Source organism: Poeciliopsis prolifica, unplaced genomic scaffold, assembly GCF_027474105.1.
Source record: "Poeciliopsis prolifica strain line A6 unplaced genomic scaffold, Auburn_PproV2 SCAFFOLD014, whole genome shotgun sequence".
Taxonomy (NCBI): Eukaryota; Metazoa; Chordata; class Actinopteri; order Cyprinodontiformes; family Poeciliidae; genus Poeciliopsis; species Poeciliopsis prolifica.
This window is the reverse complement of record NW_026562389.1, coordinates 8,842,328-8,863,886: the sequence shown is the minus strand read 5'-3', so window position 1 is coordinate 8,863,886 and position 21,559 is coordinate 8,842,328. Positions and strand designations below refer to the sequence as shown.

General features: G+C 37.1%; 1 protein-coding gene across 8 annotated transcripts in view; it reads left to right on the top strand.

The window, feature by feature from the left end:
- Nucleotides 1–20,696, top strand: part of LOC129365796 (ral guanine nucleotide dissociation stimulator-like) — a 54,330-nt gene extending 33,634 nt beyond the window's left edge. For 4 of the 8 annotated variants that reach the window (XM_055039280.1, XM_055039278.1, XM_055039277.1 and 1 more), the window contains exons 2-18: nucleotides 6,494–6,798; nucleotides 7,694–7,768; nucleotides 9,024–9,217; nucleotides 9,381–9,505; nucleotides 10,303–10,518; nucleotides 10,774–10,877; nucleotides 10,953–11,037; nucleotides 12,917–12,994; nucleotides 13,699–13,785; nucleotides 13,999–14,031; nucleotides 14,114–14,235; nucleotides 14,854–14,949; nucleotides 15,049–15,253; nucleotides 15,496–15,570; nucleotides 16,065–16,343; nucleotides 16,496–16,610; nucleotides 17,149–20,696. In XM_055039280.1, coding sequence (XP_054895255.1) covers nucleotides 6,494–6,798; nucleotides 7,694–7,768; nucleotides 9,024–9,217; nucleotides 9,381–9,505; nucleotides 10,303–10,518; nucleotides 10,774–10,877; nucleotides 10,953–11,037; nucleotides 12,917–12,994; nucleotides 13,699–13,785; nucleotides 13,999–14,031; nucleotides 14,114–14,235; nucleotides 14,854–14,949; nucleotides 15,049–15,253; nucleotides 15,496–15,570; nucleotides 16,065–16,343; nucleotides 16,496–16,610; nucleotides 17,149–17,342 — 2,388 coding nt within the window. In that variant the 3' untranslated portion in view covers nucleotides 17,343–20,696. The remainder of the gene's footprint in view (nucleotides 1–6,493; nucleotides 6,799–7,693; nucleotides 7,769–9,023; nucleotides 9,218–9,380; nucleotides 9,506–10,302; nucleotides 10,519–10,773; nucleotides 10,878–10,952; nucleotides 11,038–12,916; nucleotides 12,995–13,698; nucleotides 13,786–13,998; nucleotides 14,032–14,113; nucleotides 14,236–14,853; nucleotides 14,950–15,048; nucleotides 15,254–15,495; nucleotides 15,571–16,064; nucleotides 16,344–16,495; nucleotides 16,611–17,148) is intronic. The other 4 variants (XM_055039279.1, XM_055039276.1, XM_055039274.1 and 1 more) reach the window with 3 other exon arrangements.
- Nucleotides 20,697–21,559: the final 863 nt, after the last annotated feature.

Below are 21,559 nucleotides of genomic sequence, written 5' to 3'. Positions count from 1 at the left end.
GCTCTGTGTTTTCACCGTGCCCCTCCACATTATCTGGAGCTTAAAAAAAATAAAAAAAAGACACAAAGTTGAGTCAGTTTTCTACTGCTAAGATGGGATTCTGCTTCTTATTTATTGGAGGGGTGTTCAGATTTGTCACATGGGCCAAAGAAAAGAGAAAAAACTAAAATGAAGCAAATAAAGTAGTAATTTTTAGTTGATTTTGTGGTAAAAGAAGGCAATTCGCTGTCCATCCTAAACATAAAAAGTATTTTGCAAGTTTGTTATATTAAAAGAAATGCATCTTGTTATCAAATTCTTTTGGACTCAATATAACTAATTTATTTTCAGTTATAAGAACAGAATTTTTTAGTTATGGCTAATGATGACTAGCATTGGTTTTAGCAGCTAAGGTGTCAACATAATGCTCGAAATCTTAAATGTACGTTTGCTATGTAAAAGAAAAAGGGATGGAGAGCGTACTACGAATTGTCAACACTATGACAAATAGATAACAGGGTCAGGAAAAAGTTTTAATTAAGAAAAAAATGGTGAGGGAGAGGGAAGTAGTTCAGTTATGCTAGCTTGACTATGACAACCTTAACATGTAGATATGCTGTGGAATTTGGTGTGTTTCGGTTCAGTTAGGAAATTAAAAAAGGCCACATACACACACCAACTCTGACAGATTATCAGCAGGAGCAGGTGTTTGAATTAGCTAATAAACCACTAGTGCATTAGCTTAGCTAATAGCTTAGCTAATAGCTAATCTATCACGATGATCACTTAATGTTCACAAATTAATAAGCCTAAAACATAAAACTGTAACAGATTGAGTGTTCTATTCTTTGTGTGATAGTCAATTTGTACCATTCTCAAACTGCGTTTGGGGACCGCACTGCCTCAGTCGAAGGGCCACAAATGGCCCCCAAGCTGCACTTTGGACACTGATTTAATGACTGAAACACGAGCAGCAGGAGCAGGACTCTGCACAGAGGAGCTTTTGTTTCAAAGCAGCTGAACCCATGCGTTAAAAAAAAAAAAAAGGAAAAGAAATCGGACAGCTGCGAGAATGTGACGGCCTGGAAAGTTACTTAATTCTTCCTGCTTCCTTAAACGAAGATTTGAAGACGAGTGTGTGTGTGTGCGTGCGTCAGTGTGTGTGTGTGTGTTTTGAGTCGGCTGGAGGAGAAGGTTCTGGAGGGATTTGATTTGATTCAGCGGGATTATCTTGCTCTCCTAGGGGGTGGAGAGGTTTTGTGTTTCCCTCCAGCTTCACTTAATGCTCTGGTTCTGGTTCTCCTGATTCTAACTTGTGACCGGTGCTGTGGGTCCAATTTAAAGTGAATGTTTTTCATCTTTCAGCTGTCTGTGTCTTAAAACACAGAGCTGATGCCATGAAAAAAAAGTTTTATTCAGTATTTAAATTGCCATTGTTAGAGATTTTTTGATATTATCATTTTGTTAAAGTGTTCTTTTCCTTATGTGTGTATGGGCTGACCTGGAGGTTACGACTGTCTTCATGCGAGATAGTAAAACTTTATGGTTCTCAGACCTTCTCTGGTGTTTATCTACCCAATCTTAGGTGACAGTTTGACCCAGAGCTGAACTGGGCTCAGATTGTAGATTAGATATCACACCTGGAACTGAGTTGTTGGTCTGTTTGTTTTAAATGTTTTACGACCTCTGTTGTTTGGTGTTCTTTGACAATAAAGAGGGAGCTCACGTGAAAGCAGATCAGAACTCTCTATTGAACAGCTCGGAGGAGCTGTTGATCGGGATTTCTCCTTCTGCAGAAGCCTGACCATATTTAATTCATATACGTTGTCTGTGGTTATTTTATTGTAGGTTCGAGGAAAATACCTAACAGCCATAAAGTTTGAACCAAAATTTCACCAGACACACACCTGCAGTTTTTGTTGAAATTTTATATTTTTTTATTGAAAGAATCTGATTTATTTATTTTTTTGGATACTCTACCTGCCTCTGCTGATCACTAACTTTCACTGATTGATATAACATTGATGGACAGAAGGTTTCCTGGTTTCGGAGAACCCCTAGGCTGTGTGTTTAGATCCCAGAAGAAGATTTGAACGTTTGTTTATCCTCACTTTCTGCTCTACTGCCCCCCTTCCAGATGACCTCACCTCCTTTCAGTGCTCATTGTTGTCGAGGGGAAGTCTCTGGTTTGTGCTCCGGGGCCGCAGCGTTGGCTTTGTTCGGCTGTTTACTGTTTCGGGGGTAAGGGGTCAGTGTTGCCTCTCTGCAGCGGGGGTTTCCCTGCACACACAGATTTAGAGTCTGCCTCACAGGGGCTTTCTCGCCATCCAAGCAGGTGTGTTTATTTTCTTTCCATGAGCTTTGGCAGACCCCCTACCGACACTCCCAGAGCACTGCTTGGCTCAGAGCGAAGGGTTTTCCCTTTTTCCCAGAATGTCAGTGTTGGACCGAACCAGAACCAGGTGTCTGCCGTTATAAAGACATCAGATGTAAAAGAAGATGTTTTATAAAGTAAAACAATTTTATTCAAGACGATGGATGGAACAGATGGATCCATTTGCAACTAATGATTATTTTAGTAATAATCATTAATAATAATCGATAGTTCTGACAATCGAATAAGAAATCGGTACATTCTTCAGCTTTTTTATTTAATCACTTAAGCCTTTTTCACACAATATTAAAAATACTTTAAAAGACGTAAATAAACAATTTAATTTCTTTTTTAAATAAAATAAACATTCTATAGCAATAAACAATAATACAGCTTTCATTTAGTGTACATTTGTAGCAAATATTGCATCTGCAGATAAAAAAAACAGTTTATTCAAATGTTTATTATTTGGATCAATAATTTGAGAGATTTAAGTTTTTTTTTTTTAGAATTTGAACCAGGTGAAACTAAACTTTGCCACTTGAGGAACCAGAACATATTTACACCAATATACAGCATTATTAATATTGGATATCAATATCATTTCATAATTTTCTGAAGCGGTTTGGATTTGATCAGCATGACGATACGGCTCGATTGACTTCCGTATCAGAAGTCAATCGAGCCGGATGAAACGTTGATGAAATTCTTGCCAGTAACTTCTGGTTAAGTTTTCTATGTTTCAAATTGGCGTTTTCCTGTTTGTAACCAGGAAGGCTGATGAAGCTCTGAGTCAAGCTGAAGGAATGTGAGACCAGCTCATCATCACCATCATGTCCAAACTGCACCTTTCAGATTCAAGTTCATCAAACTATCGAGGAAGCGTTGGCAGACTTCCTTTCTAGTGGTTAGATAGAAAACTTTTACCAACTTTGTTGAAAGTATTGAGTTCTGTGTTTGTTTAGCAGTGGAGGCTCATCATGGAAACAACAGGAATGAATAGGAGCTTTATATCAGGATCGGAGCGGGGCGCTGCCCTTGAGCTCTCTGTGTGTTGGAGGGTTTGAAGTGATAGCAGCCTCTGTGGTTTGCTTGATAAGCAGCTCCCTGCTGCCCAGGCCTTCAGCTGCAGCTGCTTCTTCACAATGAGCAGAATTTACTGCACTTTGTTTCTGCTCTCCTGGTTTATCAGGAGAGTTTTTCTGCAACTGATTTTGAAGACAAAATGTCTCTCATCCCTTTCAGAGCTGCTTGAGAGTTCCTTATTTCTTTTAATTTGGATACTTCTAGCATAGAGCTGACAACACCACTCCCCCCCCCAAAAAAAAAACTTGGAAAATTAAGTGGAAGGAAAAACTGTGCCAAAAAAGAAAATTCTAAATTTCTGCTACTTTGTGCTGAACAAAATGTTTAGCTTAATTTTAAGAATAAAACTGAGGTTAACTGGTATTAAATTGGGTAATTATGACTTACAACTGACAAAAACCTAACATTTGGAAAATTAAGTGAAAGGAAAAAATTTGCCAGAAAAATATATTATATTTCTGTTTTTTTTTTTCTGGAAGCATGTTTCGATACACTTTTAATCACAAAATTGGTGATTATTAATTTTAATTGAACTCATTTGTGGCCTACGGCGGACAAACTCCCCTGTCTGTCCCCCAAACACCTGCAAAATTAAGTAGAAGGAAAAACTGCCCTAAAAAACATATCACTTTTCTGCTACCTTGTGCTGGAAAAATGAATATAATTTTAATAACAAAACCTTCAGTTTTCATCCATCTCACATACAGTTGACAAAAACTCAGCATGTGAAAATTAAGTGTAAGGAAAAGCTACGCCAGGAAAAAAAAACGTATTTTTCATTAATGCTACTTTATGCTGGAAGAAATATTTCTTAAAGCAGTTTTACAAATGAAACTCCTGTTTATTTCTTTTCATTTAGCTAATTCTGACTCACTTCACCTGAAAGCCCCAAACGTGGAAAATAAGGTGAAAAGAAAAACTGTGCCATGTCTTCCTTTAATTAGATTTTTTTGACCATTTTTGAGGAAAATGTACAATGAACTCACAGGAAAAATGCAGGGAAATGTTGATTTTTGTGGGAATTTCATAGATTTGCGAACAACTGTTGGTTCTTACTGATGTAATCTGGAGTCTCCAGGGCCACATAAGAAGTTATGGCGGGCCAGATTTGGGCCCCAAGCCTTGAGTTTGGCACATCAGCAACGTCTCAAGCAGTTTATAAATCGTCTGTTTTGATGCCATTCAACTCTCTAAATTAGAGCTTGTTTCCATGGTAACTAATGGAGCAACTTGGCACAGGCAATGTTGTTGCTGAACAGATCCTGAACATAAAAAGACAGAAGTGCCAGTGTGTTTTCATAGCTGGCCTCTGATGACTAACATGAAGTGAACATGATGTTCCTGCTTCCCTCTCCTGGTGGTTCTGAGGGGTTCTGGACGTCCCTCGGATCCGATTTGCCTGACCGCTGATCAGAAACACGCGGCTCTGTGATTAAACTGGGAACAAAACCAGCTTTTCTATTTCAAACTGGATCCAGTTGTCTCTTTATTTCAGAGATTTTTTTTTACTTTACACACCTTTGCACTGATGTTAAAAGAGAAATTTTCTAGGTTTACAATATTTGCTTTTTATTTTATTGTTGAAAATGTGAGAACTTTCAAGGTTCATGGTTTTGTTTCCATTCCAAGCGCATCTGCATCACACTATTTCAATAATTTAAAACAAAGTTCATAGTGGATTAAAAGGAAAATGATAAAACTGAACTGGCAAGAAAATATTTATTCAAAACAGGACTTTTAGTTCAAATTGTAAAAAAAAAAATAAGAAAAAAGTGAATAAATATACCGCTATTACTGAAAGATGGCTGCAGAGTTAAATTTGGCACATAAAAAAAAAAAAAAACTAAAAAAGTTTGAAACTGAAGATAAAAATATTAAATTAAAAAAGATTTAAAACTAAAAAGCATTTTATTTTAAAAAAGAGTTTTAAACTGAAACAAATTATTCTGAAACTGAACAAAAAAAATTGTTTGAAGATTAAAATCATTATTTTGAAACTGAAAAAAAGATTTAAAACTACAGCATCATTTGATAGTTTGAAACTGAAACAAAAAATGTTGAAACTGAAAAATAATTTTGAAACTGAAAAAAAATTAAAAACAATAAAACCAAGAAACAAATTTTATACCCCAAAAAATATTTGGAGCTAAAAAAAAAAGATTTTGTAACTAAAACATTTTAAATTATATATATTTTTAGTTAACAGAATAAGAAAACTATTCTTACAATGTTGGGATACATATGGAAATTTTTTTTTTAACATTTGTTTCCCAGTCTGTATTAAATCTGTTTTTTTTTTTCATATAATTAGCTCATGAGTAAGTTGACTCATCTGAGTCTAGTTTCTTTACTCATGACTCTACTTTAGTCTCCAGTTGTGAAACACTGATCCGGCTAATTCAGGATCACATGCATGATGAAACATTCATCACAAATTCAATCCTTTATTTTACAATAAGTTTATTTTTCTTCATGTTTTTGGGAGAACGAGGAGGGGACAATCTATTGTTGCAGCCTACAGAGGTCACATTCATGCAGGTTCTGCACAGGCTGCAGCTTGTATTGTTGACCCTGTTATCCAACTAGCTCTGTTTGGTAACCTGCTATTGTTGTTTGTGCACGGCCGCATACATGATTCACAAAGCGTGACTCGGAGCACAACGAGCAAACAAAAAAAGAGCACAGCCGGGTCACACAGATGGCCGTGATTAAAGGCTTCACGTCTCAGCGTTCTGCACCAGAATCAGCGCTCTCTAATCTGCGTTGAACTGCTCCTCGAAAGCCGACTCGTCTTGTCAAAATGTCAGTGTGGACCTCAGCTTTTTCTGGCTCAGACCATTTAACCTATTTAACTAACACTCACAGACCACCAAATTTGAAATTAACACAACAACTTAATATATAGAAATGAAAATGTTAGACTCTTAACACACTTAATGCTGTTTTCTTTGTCCATCCTAATGAGAAGGGTGGTGCTGTTTGGTAAATGTGACTGATCCCAACAAAAGCACATCAATCAAGATGTTTTATTTTTGTTTTTGTTTGTTTTTTTAGAGCTCGACGCAGGAGATCGGCGAGGAGGCAGAGGAGGATGCCATCTTCACCATCACCCTGAGGAAGATGCAGCTCCACCAGTCGGCCAGCAAGGGGCAGCGTTGGCTGGGTGTGGACACGGACTCCGCCCTGAGCCTCTACGAGACGTGCAAGGTGCGGACCATCAAGGCCGGCACGCTGGAGAGGCTGGTGGAGTACATGGTGTCGGCCTTCAGGGGCAAAGACTCCACCTACGTCACCATCTTCCTCTGCACCTACCGATCCTTCGCCACCACCAAGCAGGTGCTGGATCTCCTGCTCAACAGGTAAGGAAAACCTGCTGCTAACCCTCAAACTACGCACTTAATTAGAGCTGAAACTGCTGAGTTATGAGACAACAGAGCTAGGGTTGCCATGATGACACCCGCTTTTTCTGGGGAGTGAAGGGAACCACAGGCAGACAAAAACTTATCTAAATCACATCAGATTCACCTTATCTGGATAAATTAACAACATTACAAATTAGAAAACAAACCAATAAAAGTAAAGACTGAAGCCGATCTCCGACTTCGAACTTTCCTACCCTATTCATAGGGTAATTACATATAATTACATATATACACATATTTTATAACTTTACATTTTAAGGCTCTTTTAAAACTCATTAAAAAAGAACATAATTTGAAACCATCCTTCAGTTCATTCCATAGTTATACACCAATAACTGGAACACATCGAGGTTTTACTTAACTTTTTTTTTAGCATGTTCAAGTATGAACAAACCTGGTAAAATGTATTTACTTTCTACTAACTTAAATAATTTCTCAATACCAGAAGGAAGACTTTTGTTAATCGTTTTCAGTATCTTTAGACAGTGTCTTGAAATTTTAAAGTATTCCTTTCAATAAGTCCTACTTTATTAATAAGACTAATAGCTTTTCATTATCAAGTTACTACATATCAAATCATCCCTCAAATGGTCACTGTAAAAAAACTGCAGGAAATCTTGAATTACTGTGCAAAATACATTTTTTTGCACAATTTCTGCTGCTTCTAAAAAAAGCACCAAGTGTTAAAAAAAACACCCAACCATTTTTTGGCAATAAGTTAATGTTTTTTGTTGTCTGTAAAATGAGCCATATCATTTATTGTCGATGTTCCTGATACACAAATGTAATTTTTCTTGGTCTCTGGTACAAAATTGATCTCATGTGCTTTCAGGTACGCCAAACTCCAAAACGTTCCTGCAGTTTCTGCACACAGAGTCTCCCAGGACGACTGCACGGAGCTGAGAAAGTGAGTGACAATTGTTTCTGTTCAAATTCAACAAAAAAAAAACTGTTAATTAACTGATAATCAGTGGAATAAACCCCTAAGATGAAACCTTTACTCCGTCACAAAGGGCCACTAATCAGGCCGTCTGTTGTTGAAGTTTTTGTTCTGAACACAGTCTTTACAGTTTTTTATTTTTTTATTTTAGATGTGTTTAGATCTGAGCCTGCAGCTGATGAACAGCTGATTATAAAACGTCCAGAAAAAAAAAACACATTCCACATTCTTCCCACTTTTCCTTTCTTAGTGTGGGATTTTGGAGTTTGAACCGCGGCTGAATGAATGCATGCAGGAATCCAGTGGTTAGACCAAAGAACGTGTTTCTAGCAGCAGAAATTAGTTAATTTGATACAGACAGACATTTAATGTAGAGTTGGACGATAAGTAGAGTTTATTGATTAGTCAAATTTTCAGTCTCTGAAGATTTATGTTTTTGGAAATCTGGATTTTTTTCCACCAATGCATTTTTTTTGGTTTCCACAGTTCAGAGCGATGTCAGCATGCGTAAGGTGGCCATCTTGTTTAACAAGCATGTTTCACAGCTTCCATTTATTTGAATTCAGGTCAACTGTATATCAAAACATAAAGGCCAGGTTATGATTTTTTTCCTTATATTACAAAAATAAAGTCAGAATATTACAAGAATACAGTAGTTTGACAATAAAGTTGAAAAAATACAAGATAAAATTAATATAATACAAGGAGAATGTCATAATATTAGGAAAACTCCAATAAAAATTGTTTTAAATGAGGAATGTTTGGCATTTTTTTCTCATTAAAAAAACTTTTTCTCATAATTTTAACACGTTTTTTTCTGGTAAAATTGCATATGTTTTTTGGTATCTTCATTAAACAAAACTTCTCATAGCTTGGACCTAATATATTTTTGAGAATAGGTTTTGTAATTTTTCTTTTTTAGAAAAGAAAGTGAGAAAAATATAGGAGCTTGTTTAAAGTAAATAATTCCATAGTATATTAATAATTTCCCTGTGTAATAAAGAATTAATCTGTCAGTGAAACATTTTCACCAATATTAAGGAATTACTTACTCAAAACAAGCTCCTATTTTTTGCAGAAAAGTTACTTGTAAGTTAGTTTTGTCTTATTCTAAGTACCAAGACGTTTTTAAGTTTAAGAGAGAATAAAATATTTGTGTTTGTGTTTTTCCAGTGAATGTGTCACCAGATTGTTGTTTAGTGACGTTACTTGTGTGTTTCAGCACCGTCTCGTCCATCCTGGGCGCGTGGTTGGACCAGTACTCCGAGGATTTCTGGAGCCCTCCGAACTACGAATGTCTGCACCAACTCCTGGCCTACCTCCACCTCCACTTCCCCGGCTCGGACCTGGAGCGCCGCGCCCGCAACCTGCTGGCCCACTTCCACCGCCGACAGCAGTGTGAGCCTGATCCCAATGGTATGAAGGCAGGACAGGAGCAGAGAGGGATTTATTTATTTATTTGAAGTGATAAAAACAGATGTAGTTGAGTTTTAGATGAGCAGGGCTTAGATCAAGCTCAGATGGATGCAGCGTTTTTTTACATTTTGTTATTTTTCTGCTGGGTTTTTTTCCCGTTCAGGGGAACACATCGGCTGCCCGTTCGCCACGCAGGAGGAGAGCGGCTTTGAGGACGAGCTTCCTGCTTTCAGCTTCCTGTCGTTTGACCCCATCATGGTGGCAGAGCAGTTCACGCTCATGGACGCGGTGAGCAAGGTTTCCTTCCCTCAACAGCAGATTTATTCACATTGACGTCTGAAAATCAGGTGCCGAAGTTTTGTTGACGTTAATGGAAACTTTCTGATCCAAGAGGGAAAATAGTTCATTTTAATTTGAAATGGAGCTGCGTTTACAGACAGCTTAAGGTTTTCTAGGTTTTTTTTCTCTCTGAAAATCAAACGACAGTGTTATGGTGGAAAATTTGATTAGAAAATTTCACCCATTACATATTATTTGGAAATATATAGTTTAATTTTTGTTTTTTACTGTATATTTTCTTGGTTTATTTAAATGTTTTACTGTGTAATTAATAGTTCCAGGACAGAGTGTGAAGCTGAACAGCAATAAATGTTTCCTCTGCTGATTTTTAAAATCATTGAGTGTCTTTGCAAAGCTTCACACACCTGCAGCCTTTACAACCCAAAGAGCCGTTTTTCCCCTCAGTCCAGCTAAATTAAACTCATTTAGAGGTCCTAATACTGCCTGACTTTTAAAAGACAAAACAAAACAAATATTTATTTGTTTGCTTGTCGTTTTTTTTATATTTTATTGTCTTTATTTTAGTTCTTAAAATAAAGAAGAACATAAAACCATTGCACAAAAAGCTGAATGTTATTATTTTTCTTCAATTGGATGTTATTTCTGGTAATGACTCTGATAAAGTGGAAAAATTGAGTATTTCTGAATTGTTCTGCATGTCAGCTATTCAGATTAATTAAAATATAAAGTTTTATCTCATAACATGATTGAATCCATTTTTTCTCTATATCTTCCTGTGTGCTCAGGATCTGTTCAAGAAGGTGGTGCCGTATCACTGCCTGGGTGGCATTTGGTCTCAGCGGGACAAGAAGGGCAAGGAGCACCTGGCTCCCACCATCCGAGCCACTGTGGCCCAGTTCAACTCGGTGACCAACTGTGTGATCACCACCTGCCTGAGCAACCCGGCGCTGAAGCCCAACCAGAGAGCCCGGCTCATCGAGAGGTGGATCGATGTGGCGCGGGTGAGCCGCACCGCCTGGAACCAGAAAACATTTCAGATATGCAAAATAAACTGACAAAAACAACTGTAATTAAAATGGATCATGGAGACTCGTTGACCAAAACTGCACTTCAGAAAATAACAACTGTTGTCCAAATGGATATTATCGTGTTCATTTTAATTTATCATGACATTAATTGATTTATTGCTTATTGTTTAACTTTAAGAAGTTGCTGTTTCCGTTTTGTCTCACCGGATCGTTGTTCCCTCCCATCAGGAATGTCGGATCCTGAAGAACTTCTCCTCTTTGCGAGCAATCCTCTCTGCCCTGCAGTGTAACTCCATCCACCGCCTGAAGAGGACCTGGGACGAAGTCGCTCGGTAGGTTTGGACTCTGGACTTGGACGGATCTTTCCTGAGGGGATTTCTGACTCCGGTTTCTGCTTCTATTCACAGGGAAAGCGTCAGAACCTTCAGAGAGCTTTCCGAAATCTTCTCGGACGACAATAACTATTCCTTGAGTCGAGAGCTGCTGGTGAAGGTGAGTCTCGTCTTTTAAACACCATAGAATAAAAATGCTTGAGAGAAATGCACTCTGTACGCACTGTGCAATGGCTGCTGGAAAACACGAGTGTTTTCTTGTTTACTTGCCATCCAGAAACCAAATTTTTTGTTGGTTGTGTAGGAGGCTCCACTAATGCTTCTCAAAGAGGTCACCTTTAAATGTTGTTGGTTGAAATGATAAAATTCTAAGGTCTAATTTCAGTATTAAAATTACAGCTAACCCGTGAGCTCCATGTTTTTGTCCGAGACATATAAATTAGTCAGTGCACGTTGCGCAACTTCGTCCCCCAACAGCTAAGCAGATAGCAGCAGGATGTGACCTCGTCACTTCGCTGCGGCTGTAAGAGAACATCCTGCAGAACAGTTGGTGTTCCTGTGGATCTGAGCCAAGTTCTGGGTCTGATCTGAGTTCCCCTGGTGCCGTTTAGCAGTTTAATTACAGCTAAATTTTACTTTATTCCAAATAAAACTCAACTTTTTCTATCAAGTTTTTTTTTTTTTTTGTCAGTAAAATATAGTTTCTAGTTTATTGGTCTAAATAAAATTGACAAGACTATCTTTCTTTATTTAATTTAGACTTCTTGAAAAGCATGTGCAATTAATCATTAACAATATATTTTCTGATAGAGATTTGACAATTATCAATAGATAAAACATCTTACAGAATATTCAGTTATTTCAATGAACTCCAATCAGAAGCTGCGTTGGTGAAATGAACCAACTAGCTCACTCATTCATTGGTTACCTAGCAAAAGCCTGTTGAGTAACTGCTGTAGCGTCAGTTTGAAGTTCTGCCACTGTAATAACTGATTAAAATAATAATAAAAAAAACAACAGTGTGGAGTGAAAACTTTGGATAAAACGGGGAAAGTCAAATATTTAAAAAAAAGCAACAATTATTGATATCTAATGATATGAAACATTTATATTGACCAGCAGTTTATAAAATCCTGGTCTCCATTGATTTAAGTAAAGTTTGTGTCTGTTTTATTTGGTGCAAGCTGGTTGTCTGGACACAGGGAAAATCAGAATCAGGTTTTTGCTGCAGATGTTTTTGAGCCTGAACATCTGGAACAGCTTTCCTCTTAGCAGCAACCTGCAGTTCCAGGAAAGCTGACGTGAACTCAGGATTGCATTTTTGTGTAACCTGAGAGCTTAAAGCGGGGGCCTCCAGTGAGGGAATCCCTGCTGACGTCAGAGGGAGGAAACCCTGTAGATAACGCCGCTGATGGACGGACTTCAGGGCGTCGCCTTCCTTTCTCTCTATCTCCTTGGTCCAGGGTGCGTTGCATATAAACATAGCCTCAACGACTCTCTCAGGAATTTTTCTTTCCAAGGGTCAACAGATTTTCATTTTTTATCGTTTTCAGTCTCATAAACTAACTGTGAACTAGTTTATTTCCTTCAACTCAATCACCTGATTAGCAGGCTTCATGCAATACTTTAAAATCAAAACACAAACTCTTACCAAGTATTTTTGGTTTAGTTTATAGTTTAAATATCTTAATACATGTAAAACAAGACAAACTAGCTTATAAGTAACTATTCAGCAAGATATACGAGTGTTAAGTCAATAATTTCTTAATTTTGATGGAAAGGTTCTAGATCCACTGGCAGATAAGGTCACTTATAACATGAGGAAATTGTCTTGTTAAACAAAATTGTCCTTCAAAAAGATGGTAGTTGAGACCAATGCATCAGACTGAACACTTCTGTGATTACTTCATAGAATGAACTGAAATAAATGAGCTGAGCAAATGTGTTTGAGTGGAAGTTTGTGCATGTTTTGTTTGTAAAATCTAGAAAACGCCCAGATGAAAGGTTGCTAAAACACGAACATGTTGTTGTTTCTGTAGGAGGGAACCTCAAAGTTTGCAACTTTAGAAATCAACCCCAAACGAGCTCAGAGGAGACACCAGCAGCAGAGAGACTTGGTGAGACCCGATTCACATGAACAAAAGCTGCTGATGAACCTCAGAAAAGACTGAGAAACAGTATCAGTGCCATCTAGTGGCGGGTGATGTTACTGTGCCCAATCTGATGATTCCTTGTTTCACTAAAATCTTATGGCAGCTTATTAGGGACATACAAAGTACAAACCAATAAAGTTCTGAAAATGAAATGATATTACAAGAATAAAGGCACAATAAAATGAGAATAAAGTCAAAATAATAAAAGAAAATTTAAATAAATTGAAGATAAAGTCATATTTTAAGAATAAATTAATAAAATTACGAGAATAAATAAAATTACTAAATCAAATTTCAAGAATAAGTACATAGAATTATTGGAATTAATTCATAATAATAAAAGAATGAAGTTATATTTCAAGAATGAAGTCAGTTATGAGAATAAATTTATAAAATTACAAGTATTCATAATGTTATGAGAATAAAGTCGTAAATATATTCTCATAATACCACAACTTTATTCTCATATTATTTTGAATTAATTTTTTTATTTCAACTTTATTCTTGTAATATTATTAATTCTTTCTATTTTCTTATCTGTACCCTAAACTTGCAGAAGAGTGTTTTTGTTTCTAATGATTCCGTTATGTTTAGGTAGATAATCTTTAAATCATTTATGTGTTGCATGTCAGAGAACAAAGTGTCAGTAATAATCCGTCTGTGAACAGGGAGTCATGCAGGGGACCATTCCTTATTTGGGAACATTCCTAACGGACCTGGTGATGATGGACACTGCCATGAAGGATTACACAGAGGTCAGCCATTTTGGTTTTTCTGTTTGTACATCATCCCACAAGTTCTTTAGGCGCTGAGTTTTGATTTTTAAATTTATGGCGTGTTTTTGTGGAAAGAAAAAGAATAAGTCATTGTTGCAGGATAAAAAAATGGCACCAAAATAATTTTAAACTCCTGTTTCATTTTCTGACGTTGCTGATGTTTTTATTCTCCTGTTTTGTTTTTTTTTTCAGGGTGGTCTGATTAACTTTGAGAAGAGGAGAAAGGTAATTTTTTTTTTCCTGTTTCAAAACTGCTGATTAAAAATTATTTTTGAATTGCTGTATTTTAACTTTTTATTTTTTGCAGGAGTTTGAGGTTATTGCTCAGATCAAACTTCTCCAGTTGGCCTCCAACAACTACAGCTTCACTCAGGAAAGCCACTTCAGAGAGTGGTTCGCAGCCGTGGAGAAACTCAGTGAGGCAGAAAGGTTATTAGCTTATTAAATATTATCCTTTTTAAATAAAACATGATGGTCCAAAGTTTCTCGAGATCAAATAGTTTTCTGTAGAGGTGTTTTCATCCACAGTTTGAAACCTGAGTAAGGACAAAACATAACACTTTGTAACTTGCAAATAAACCTTTAATGTTAAGTAGTTTGTAAAACATGAGGGCTATTCCTGTATGGAAACAGCTGTTCATCTGTACTTTATCTAGAGTTATTATGCTAAACATTTCAGACCACAATAAGCATTTGTAAGCATACCTTTTTAGTTGCCTTTTCGTCTTTAATGAATGCATAAAAAACAGCTTTATAAAGTCTTTATAGATGAATAAATAACATAACCATCTGCAAAGGGAGCCTTATTGTAAACTTGTTCTGTTTTATTTTAAAACTATTTGTTTATTTGCATACGTATTTCTAATATTGTTCTAAAAAAGTGATTAAATGACAAACCTTCATGAGATTGCTAAAAATAATTGTTAGCTGCAGCTCTAGTCTCATTATGTCTCTAAGCTTGTTTTAGCTATTATGTCTTTCCGGGGTTTAACTAAATCCTCCCAAATGTGTAAATAAGCTGAATTTTAATCATTTTCTTTTCTGCAGCTATAATCTGTCCTGTGAGATCGAGCCTCTGTCGGAGTCGGCCAGCAACACGCTCAGAGCCAAGAAGAACGGCGGGATCATGAAACGATGGAGCGAGTCAGTCACACTTTGCTCTTCTTCAAATTTTTCTCCATCCGTCGTTTGTGTCTTCCTGGAGGCTTATTCTTCCACTTCCTGTTCCTGTTCTGTGACCAGCCGGCAGTTGACGGAGGCTGGCTGCAGTGGCGGCGCCGGCTCCCATTCAAAGTCGTTCGATCACTCCCACTGTAGGCCGTACCAAGGGGGCGGCGGGGACAGCGGTGACGCCCTCAGTGTCACGTCCGTCAGCTCCAGCGGTTCCGACCTGGAGGACGTGAACACCAGCTTCCTATCGGATTCACCAGAGGGACACGAGAGGAAGGTAAACAGCGGGGAGTCCGGCTGAGTGGTGGGAAATATTTGTAGTGTTATGAACACAGGCAGAGTTTCATAAAGAGACAGAAGCCCAAGTTTATATTGGGTTTTTTAAGTCATATGCACCATTTTTATAACAACTGATGGGAACATAGTTACTTAATTAAGCAATAAAATAGTACTTACATGGCTGGAAAACAAGTGACACTTGCCCTTTAAAACAGCTTTCAACATTTTTTTTGTGTTCAGACGTCGACTCCGTCTGTGAAACTCACTGTGTCTGCATTGGGGAGAGAAGCTCCAGCTGCAGACACGACCTCAACGGTAACGCTAAATGTTTTGTTCTTCAATTCTTCTGCACTCAAAAAAAGTTGCTAGTCCATTGGCAAATTATTTCACTCATAATATGGGAAAGATGTCTTATTAGTGAAACGATCTGCCAATGGAATAAGAACATTTTAAATGAAGAAGTTATTGACTTAACACAAGCTCTTATGTCTTGCTGAAAATGTTCTTATAAGTTAGTTTTATCAAATTTCAAGGGTAGGATATTTGCATAAGAAACTAGACCAAAAATACTTGGTAAGATAAGTTGTTAAAAATTTTTGCATTTCTAATGTCTGAAAGACTATACATTTTCTTTAGTTTGTGTAGAAATACAATTTTTAGTGTGCTTGGTTATAAAATAAATTGATCTGAAATGTAATTTTATAATAATATAGTTTTTACGTGAAAATTTTATCTGATTAATTGTTTCAACCCTTGTATTGTTGCATCAGAGAAACTTATTATCTCTAAAGTCAGTAACACTTGTGCAGTGTCCCCCTCAGTTCTGGGAATGCACGTCTCTGTCCTCCCTGGACACGTCAGGGATGGGCTCCAGCTCTGGCTCGGCCTCGGGCTCCAGCAGCACCTCCTCGTCTTCTGTCTCCTCCTCCACGCCGCTGTCCGCCTCGCGCTCGCACAAACGCTCGGTGTCGGCCGTGTCCAACTACTCCACGCTGTCGCTGCCGCTCTACAACCAGCAGGTGGACGACTGCTGCATCATCCGGGTCTCGCTGGACGTGGAGAACGGCAACATGTACAAGAGCATCCTGGTGAGACCAAAGATGGGAACAGAGCGCGGAAATCTGTTGTTTATCCCAGTGGTTTTCAAATAGGGGGAGCGAGGGTCGCTGGGGGACCAACAGATGTTGTAGGGGGACCTCAGAAGGTTGAAGGGAGTAATAAATGCTTGATGTGTTTTCAGGTGACGAGTCAAGACAAAACTCCAGCGGTGATCAGGAAGGCGATGATCAAACACAACCTGGAGCGGGAGAAGACCGAGGACTACGAGCTGATGCAGAAAATCTCAGAGGACAAAGGTAAGCAGGGTTTCAGAAATGCTGACAGGCAAGATTTAAAAAACCACAGTTTCAATGTGTGGCTAAAGGTAGTGTAATTTACAATATGCATTCATAATAAAAGTAAAAGTCATGCCTGTAAGAAAATAAGTACATATAAATGCTGTTAATTTAAAATAATTCAAATGATCTAGTAATCATTATTTAAGCGATTTCCTGAAACAGTTCACAGATGTAGTAGTTCTTAGTCCCAATGGCAGCAGATTTCAAGAATTTGAAGCTTAAAGAGAAAATGACAACTGACCAAAATAATTTTTCGCTCTGGCAGTTATAATTGACTGTAAATGTAATTGAACCAAGTCTTTTAGTGACAAAACAATCATGTTTTCTCAATGCAGGAAGTAAAACTGTACATTACGTTGAAAATTCTATCCCCAAGTTCTGGATTTGTTACCAAACAATAGACTATTTTAGTTTTGTTGGGATATACAGATTACTCCAGAACCAGCCCTACAAAAATGATCCAACAAACTGTGCTTTGAAATCTGACGTTGCTCAGTTTCCTGCCGTTCTGCAGAGCTCCGGATCCCGGACAACGCCAATGTCTTCTACGCCATGAACTCCACTGCCAACTACGACTTTGTGCTGAAGAAGCGCGGCTCGGCCCGGCCGCTGCGGGCCAAGAACGTGGCCAGTTCGACGTTGCCTCGCATGAAACAGAAGGGACTGAAGATCGCAAAAGGGATTTTCTGAGACTCTTCAGAAGAGACGAACCGACCCGACCTAAAGCGTCCAGGTTTTGGTTTGGATAGAGGCGGAGACGGGGCCTTTCTGTGGCACTTTAGCACTTAACCGGATGTGTTGCTTCTTCAGGACCCTCCTTAAAAAATCAGAGTTTGTTTTCATGAAAGCTGCAAACTCAGGAAAGTGGAGGGGGGATTAAAACCTTCGCTTTGTACGATACTTGGACTTCATCGCCCTCCACCTGGTTTGGATGAAACATTCGAACCTCCTGATGCGTCACATTTTGTTTACAAGCGTTTACATCTCGGCGTCAGCGAAGGGAATCTTTGCACCTTCACTTTTTAATCCTCGGGTCAGACTTTTCTGCCATCTTTCCAGAACCGACGGATCACTATAGAGAGATTCGGTCGGGATTTTACAGCAGAGCGTGGAGGAAGAGACGCTCGTCTGAACGCTGCAGTGTTCACAAAAAAGAGAAAATGGTGTCAAAATCCAGTGAACACAGCCATGAATCCCACGCTTCTGTTTCAGATCGTAACCACTACATGGTGGAGGATGCCGCCGCCGCAGAGCAATCACACTTCACACAGACTGAACAGAGTGTAAATATGAACAACCCAGTCTGTGCAGTATATTGTTCTGAAAAAGGACCCTGTGATTTTTGTTAATGGACTCATGATATCAACACTTTTAACGTTTTCTTTGTGTGTTTGTTTTCTTGCACCTCGGATACGGTGCTGTTTCTTCACCATTTCACTTACTTCCTCATCCAGAACACCGCTGGGTGCCATGTTGGAAAAAAAACAAAGCATCAGCTCTAAAAAAGTGAATTTGGACCCAAATAAAAATAAACAAGTTTGAAATGATGGAAAGCCAGAAATGCCAAAAATAGGTCAATTAATATAGAACATATTTTAACGCTTGCTCATTTAAAGTATAAAGAAGTCTATTATTTTAATGAGTCAATCCAGGGTGACCTGTCAAATAGACCCCTAATCACCTTGTTTATGGCCTTTAAGTTCTGCCAACTGGCTGAATCAGAACTATAAAATAACTATTAGAAAGTTTAGTAATTAAAAAAATTTGGTAATTTAATTGTTGAAGAGTTAAAGTAACTGTAGATCAATTTTCTTGTTTAACATTTATATTTTTACTTGTACTTAAATAGTCATATCTAAATATTTAACACCTTCATTTGTTGAATTGTGGCACTTTTGGCCTTTCATACAAAATGTTTCTGGTTAGAGTGAATTCTACACAAAAGTTAAATGATTTTGTGCAAACCTAAAAAAAGGGAAAGAAAATATCCAAAAATTGTGTGAAGGAAAATAAATGCAACCAAAGTTAGCTCAGTGTTTTCATTCAAGTTTTCTGTTCTAATTTCTGATATTCTAACAAGTAATTCAATGGTTTAATAAGGTCAGCAAAGGTGAAAAGATATCATTTATAATTTAAAATGTTTTTTGAATATGGATCTAAAGTTTGCATAATTTATTCATCTTAATATTATTGATCTGAATAATTCAAACAGGTGCAAAAACCCTGGATAAGCATCAACATATTTTATATTAACAAAAGATCATCAGGTTTTTTTCCTGAGTCCTCAAACATTGCCCAGGTTTCGTTTTTTTTCTTCCAACACGGCGGCTCAAACTTTCATATCCGTTCAGCAACAACTTTCCAAATGTGCTGCAGATTTATCCTGCAGGACGCTTAAGGCTTCAGTTTCTCTGAATCCAGACGAATCGCTGGATTTCCATGTACGGAAACCTCAAAACGATGCAACGTTTCAGCTGTTAGATGAATGTGAATAAGAGAGGAGCGACAGTGACGGAAAAATCCAAACTGACGCTCTTCTTTTTTGTGTTTTCCTCCCATGAAAACCAGGTTGTTTTTCAGTTTCCTTTCAGTCATCTCTTTCCACCACATCTCCACTGTTTTAATTTGGTGCCAAGCATTCTGGGAATTGTAGTAAAGCACTAAAAACCCTGGAAGAACACTAATCCCAGTTTGTCCTGCCTTTCTTTGTTGTCTATATTTGTGCACTGTCAACTTTAACAAATTCACTAACAAACACACTGCAGAAGCAATATGTTGATGAGCGGCAGGCGGGATGTGTTTGATGTCCTCGTGAAACACTGTGACCTTTGCCCCTTTCCGCCCGTCAATCGGCACTGTGAACCATTTATTGTCGTGATGATCATTTGCTTGTGTTGTTCGCGAAGGCAGCAGCACCCGACCCCACCGTGTGCCAAAAACAAAATGGAAACCTTTCAGTGTCACAGCAGGAGGGAGAAATTATTCAGCTTTTGTGTTTACCGTTTACTTTGGGGGAGAACACTAAGGAGGGAAAAACATGTCTGGACCCTTTTAGTTTCACTTTGTTTGTCCGGGAAACTTAAAGAAAGCTGAAACTGATGCAGAAACTGAACTGTGGGGAACTTATCCAGCAGGAATTTTATATTTTTAAGTCGTTACTTGCTTAATTTTCTCTAAACAAACAAATAAGATCAGATGATGAAACCTAATAAAGTTAAGAACTGTATATTGTATTGTGGCACTTTTAGGCCTCCATACAATTGCCTTGCTTTAGAATTAAATCAAAAAGTTATAGATAAAAGTAAAAGATTTTAAACATTTACTAGTTAAAAAAACATTTCCAATTTCAGAAAAAATTATCCAAAAATATGTTAGTCAACAAAAAGAACCAAATTTATCAGTTTTTATTAAATTTTCCTGTTCTATTCTGACTAATGATTTAATAAGAAAATGTGACAAAGAATATCTCAACTATAAGAAATTTAGTTTCTTATAGTTTAATCTGAAACTAAACAAAAACCTTCTTGACTACTAATCTTCCTAAATTCTCCTCAAACAATTTGAGTGTCTGTTTCTGCAGCAGTTTTTCTCAGAAAGCGTCCAAGTGTTCCCGACCGTGGATGGACCGTGTGTGTATGTGTGTATCGTCGTTGCCCTTGTTGAAAATGAATTTCGTGATTCTATGCGAGTTTGAAAACAAAAAATAAATAAATAAAAATAATGACTCAGTTTTACATGAAGAAGGAAAAAAAACAACAGAAACAGGTTTGATGTGGTTGTTTTGGTAATTTTTTTTTTCTTGGTGCCATTTTTCCACTTTTAACTGAAGAATTTCAAGATTTTCTTACTGCAATTTTTTTGTCTTACTTTTTTTTTCTCATGAACAAAAAGCCCTTGTGTTGACAAACTGTTTTTGGTTGTGTCTTATTTATTGATTTGTATATAAAGATTTTGTTTTGCATTGTACATTCTCTCCTCTCTTGGTTATAGATTAATATATTCATGTATATACGAATAAACATTAAGTTTGTAAAGTTAAAATAACATCTTTGCATTTCTGGTTTTTATTTTTTTTTACTTAGTCTTTTTAGGACATAACTGAGTAAATGAGCTTGAAAAGCTTAATGACAATTCATTTAAACCATCTTTGTACAAAATATTTTCAGTTAGGACAAAGCTATTGACTACAAGTTAAAATCATCACATAAAAATGTTAGCTATGACACTAAATACTTATCTTTTCATATATTTCTGATTTTCTTTGAAATTAATGATAGACAGGTCCACATCTTTCCATTGAGTTAAACACTAAAGCAGACACAGAAATGTGGTTTTACTTATATCAACCCCTGGAGTAAATACAGCAAATGTTTTCAAATACAGAGTGAACTAAATCATGTTTTTATTGCTGAAAATATTCTAAATATTTTTCTGTTTTCTTAAACCAAGCACATTAGTAAACTGGTAGCCTTTACTAATAGGGAAAATATGCAATAACCTTTTGAAATTTTGGATCTACAATGATTTCTACAAAAAACATTAAGTACTAGTTAATAAATATTTCATGCTTAATTTATTGTTGAGCTGAAAAAATATAACTTTTTAGTTTAAAAATTTTTTTTAAATTTTATTTTACAGACAACCATGAGCATTCTCTTCAAAAGAATGTGATATGATAGTGTCTTCAGTCAGAGGCTTCTCCAGCTTTGCAGTAACATAGACTGTTACAGGAAATTAGCGTTTTTTTGTTTTTGAGAAACATAAATAACAAAACATTTTTATTCAATTTAAATGTAAAAATAGTATGCGCTCCTAATAGAAATTTATAACAGAATTCAGGCTTAAAAATTATTTTAAAAGTTATTAAATCATAGTAAAGTTGCTCGTGAGCCGAATCTAACAACTCG